The 4,754-nt window shown below is 40.7% G+C and overlaps 1 protein-coding gene across 1 annotated transcript; it reads right to left on the reverse strand.

Annotated features, from left to right (window-relative positions):
- Positions 1–1,602: 1,602 nt before the first annotated feature.
- Positions 1,603–3,943, reverse strand: LOC133731902 (protein ETHYLENE INSENSITIVE 3-like). The gene has a single exon (XM_062159349.1). The coding sequence runs from the start codon at positions 3,941–3,943 to the stop codon at positions 2,087–2,089; it is 1,857 nt and encodes a 618-aa protein (XP_062015333.1). The 3' UTR covers positions 1,603–2,086.
- Between the last annotated feature and the right edge of the window lie 811 nt (positions 3,944–4,754).

Consider the following 4,754-nt stretch of genomic DNA (forward strand, 5'->3'; position numbering starts at 1 on the left):
TACTTTGTCAACATAAATACATTGACTAACTTAGGCATCAGAGAGTTGAAGACCGCCCAGCGCGATCTCCCTCTGACGCCCTTTGTATTTTACTTGACAGGTAGCGGAATCTTTGAGAGCATCACAAGTGTCGATTCGCCCACCGGATCAGCGTTAACAAATGTTCAGCTACCGCCGAACTTTTAGACCTTAACACGGTTGGGCCTCACCATGGCTTGTGGGTGTCCCAAAGAGGGTGTTAATTATGCTTGGTGATGTAGCAAATAGCCTTGCTAGTGGAGGTATCTACAGCATATTTGTCATGACTTTAGGTTAAAGAGTCGGGCAAATATTTCAAGTACAAGATGCATCAAGTGATTAATATCCCAACTTCTTCCATGTCTTTTCTCGTTTTACCCTTTCATGGCTTCTTGGTCATAGACGTCAGCAACCCAGAACCAATGTTAACTCATCAAATACTATCATACCAACCAGACTTAATATTTATTATCCAGATGATGAAGTGAATTAATTAGAAATCTGAAAACATGATTGTGAACCTCAAACAAACAATTCAATGGGGAACGATTGTTTAGTGGTTAATTCGAACTGTCCTCTGTCCTCCTTCTTGATGAGTTTTGGGGATCAGAGTTAATTGCTTCGATCTTTCTTTTTTTTTTTCTTTTTTTTTGAATAATTTGTTTCTCGAAAAATGTGTTGGAAATTATGAATAATGTGAAAATAGTGATGTGGCAGTTGCCACATCATTTGGTAACTATATTTGGTACATAAATTTGGGATCTCTAGCATTACTCTAGGTGGTACACAAAAAATAGTGTTGTGCTTGGAGAAAAAAACACTAGTGTAAACCACGGTAAGTGGTTCAGGGGTCCCCTCACGGGAACGTTCAAGATGTGAAACCCCCACGTTCTGCGTTCGAATGCTAGATTCATTAGTGTAATTACTCAATTATAAATGTGGTCAGAGAAGGGACTGCAACACCCTTTTGGCCATCCGGGCCGCAACGGATTAGTTTTTGAGTCTACGAAGCCTTTGGAATACTACAATCAATCCGAAAAGAGTGTCAAAAAAAAAAAACAAAAAAAAAAACTATAGCAGCATGATGAAATAAGCTGAAAAGATTATTTGTTACAGCTCATATTTTATCGAAAAGTTCCAGTATATTACTGTCATAGTGCTTTAAATGGTAGACTAGACAATAATTGTGGTAGACTAATTGTCTCTACTGTACCACCACAATACGTTGGTATACTACGCACTAAATGATGCATCACTAATATATCGGTACATTGAGAGCCCCCAAAGATACGGATCTCCTTGTGGTCACATATGATGAGATATTTTTTGTTTTGTTTTCGGCAATATGTCACATGTGAGATTAAACTTTCACGCCTAACTTCTCTCTTTTCCCACCGTCTTTCTTGTTTGCCCCTTCGTCGTATTCTAACATAACTACACGCTATGCAATGTTGACAGCCGCCTGCATATATTGACCCAAGACTTGAGAAAAAGGGAAAGGACACAACCATAAAGACAATACCACTTGTGGTTGTGGGTCTATAACTTACGAAAGAGATAAGCACCATTAAAAACGAGTCAACAAATCGGAAGAATCCACTACATTACATGATCATGGTTGGGAACCCCATTACATTAAAGACAATTCAATCAATCTGATCTGAAGAACCCATTACATGACAGCCTTACAGGAGGACCAGGACAACAAACTCAGATTTCTAACCATCACCATGGTTGATCTGGATTGAAAGAAAATTGAAGACAGAAACAAGTTAAACAAACCAACCTACTTATTTATATCACAGTTAATATATATATTTATAATTAACAAAAGGAAGGGTAGCTTATACAACCCTTCCCCCTTCCTCCTTCCTCCATTTATTGGCCTGCTCATTCCTTCTATAAGGCTGTTAACCTTGATTCATTCTACTAGAAATCTAGAATACATGTGAAATCATGATGAATAAGTAGCAACACACTAACTCAAGTAAGGTTTTAGCACATCAAGTATATTACCCACGAATCTCGTGTGCAGATGTGGGTTAGATACCCTGCATAATTCTCCGTTTCACTGGAACCAGATTGAAGTCTCCGACTGCTTCTCCATTGGCAATGCCAGCCCTTGTAGATCTTCTTTGTAATCAAATGAGGCCAAGTCAAATGGGGACCCAAACATCATCGGAAAGTTACTGTTATGGTTGGTCTCAAATGGAGAACTCACGACCTTAAACTGCTCGAATTGACCTTCCTCTCGAGGAAACAAGTGATGATTACTAGAGACGTTGGATTCTTCAAAGAAATTCCCATCCAACCTAACTCCTTGACCACGGAAGTATTCATCCTGTTGATGTGCAACTTTAGGCTGAGGAAAGTTCTGACCATTGGTCACTGAACTGTTCGGATTTGCATTCTTGTCACCTTGAACATTACTATCATAGAATGACATAAGCTCGCTGATCATTTTCTGCCCATCCTCTGGAACTCCTCCTGATAGATCAAAGGAAGGTGGCACTGGCTTGGCGGAAGGAGCTGCTGCCTTGGTTTGGACAAAGGATTGAGGGAATATGACTGGTTTAATCTCATTAACAAGGAAATTAGATGCCCCAAACTCAGAAGACCTGTTACTGAATGGGCAACTCAATTGATGATTGTCCCTGGAAGTTCTGTCATGAAAACCATGACGGAATTCGCTGTAAGGACACTGAACGAACTCACAGGTGTAGATCTTCTGATCCACCACCATGTTTAGATCGCTTGAAGGCTTCCTTTTCCTCATGAAATCCAAGTTTGTGATGACTTCTCCTTTAACTGGAAAAGAAGTGGGTTGATGGACCTGAAGCCCTTCCCTCATTATTTCCATCCCAAAATTCGATGAATGAAGATTATCAGGCTTACACTCCTGAACATCAAAGTTTGGTTCATCTTCAGCCCCTTCAACATCATACTCACTGCAGTCATTAATCACCAGAGATCCACTGGCTCCAGCTGTAGACAAAGGGGGGCATGAATTTGGATAAAGCTCTCGAGCCACGGACTCTTCTTGGTTGATGATGGCCAGCCAGGTAGAACTCTCCTTAGCTGTCATCTTGTCTTGCAAGCATTTAGATTGCCTCACAAGCTTACGAATCTTGGCAATATCAGGGGACATATGCTTAATAACTGCAGTGAGAACACCCACCTTCCATGCCTTTTTCAAGTCATGGGGCTTCTTGTATGGTGGAGGACCCTGATCCTTAGGCAAACCCAGTTCAGGCCACCATTCCTCATTCGCAGTGGGCCACCACGGTGGCGGAACACCTTTCTCTAAAGGAAACCGCCTCTGCGGAGGATCACAATGCTGCATAAGTGCTGACAAGAGAGAACCCAGAGTGGTGTCTTGAAGCTCTTGCAAGGTGTGAGGGGTTGGACCAATTGGGTTGCACCCATCGTTCCTGCCAGGAACTGCATTATCAGCTTGGTACTTGGATATAGCTGCTGGTCCATTACGATCAAACCTGACCTTGTCCTTCCACCATTCACGAAGATTGTCCGATGCCCCAGTAACTGGTTTTCCCTTCTCTGGAATAATACCATAGACAAAGCCTTGGGCTTTGCAAACTTCCATCATCTTCAACATGTACTTCAAAATCCCATCTTGGGCCCTCGACATCTTCTTCCTCCTTGCCTGCTCTTGGGACTGCCTCTGCTTTGCGGTGACAATCACTTCCTTACCACCCTTAGTCGTCTGTTCTCTGAGTCTCTTGAGACGCATTTTATCTCTCCACATCCTTCTCTCAAGCTCATCTACATCTATCTCATCATCAGTATAATCATCCTCCACGGTGGCCTCAGTTTCAGCCTGTGGGATGGCCACTTCTCCCCCAGGAGTTGTAGATATAAAATCTAGATCACCACAAAATCCCATTTCATCGAACATCATCATCATTTCCCAAATGAAACCACCAAAAAGCTCACAAGAATTTCAAGTCGGTATATTCTGGAGTCTAGCTTCAATCTCAAAAAGATTCTTTTCACCTGTAAAATCTGTCACAACAGCAAATAGCCAAACAGAAAAACCGATTTAATATGTATTTTCTAAAGGAAATTAATACTACAATTTCATAAGTCTACATAAGTTGATCTACAACATAATCACATATGCAGACGTGTTAAAGCAACTAATTCCCAATATTGAGCGAAAGATTGTTGGACTAGAAATGGTCAAGCAGCAATACAAAAACAGAAGAGAACAAAGAGAAGAAAATACTGTACTCATCAGCAAACCAAGAACAACTTTTTCTATGACTCGATTAAAGACTTTAGACAAAAAGAAGACGGATCAACTTAGCCTGCATACAAAATCAAACTAAAATCAAATAGTGATATATACATAAGAGGTTAAAGCTAAATGATTCCCCTCACAGATACACAGTATTATTATGTAGATCTCACAGTCATATGATAACAGCTGGATCGGAGTCAGTTTGAATTTTATGGAACAAATTCGATAATAGACTCGACTGCTCCAATTCAATTCTCTAAAGATACCCAGCAAAAGAAAAGAAAAGAAAAGAACAAAAAACAAAAACTTGAGGTAATAGCATAAAAGAATTGAGGCTTCACAGATCGAGCAGAGGAAAGGAAAACATGAAAGAAAATAATAAAAAAGAAGAGCTTACCTAAAGGAAGGAAGGAAGGAAGGAAGGAAGGAGGGGATGAACTCGAGAGAAAGGTCTAGTTCTTCCCTTCCGGGTCAA

This window comes from Rosa rugosa, chromosome 2, assembly GCF_958449725.1.
Source record: "Rosa rugosa chromosome 2, drRosRugo1.1, whole genome shotgun sequence".
NCBI classification, from domain to species: Eukaryota; Viridiplantae; Streptophyta; class Magnoliopsida; order Rosales; family Rosaceae; genus Rosa; species Rosa rugosa.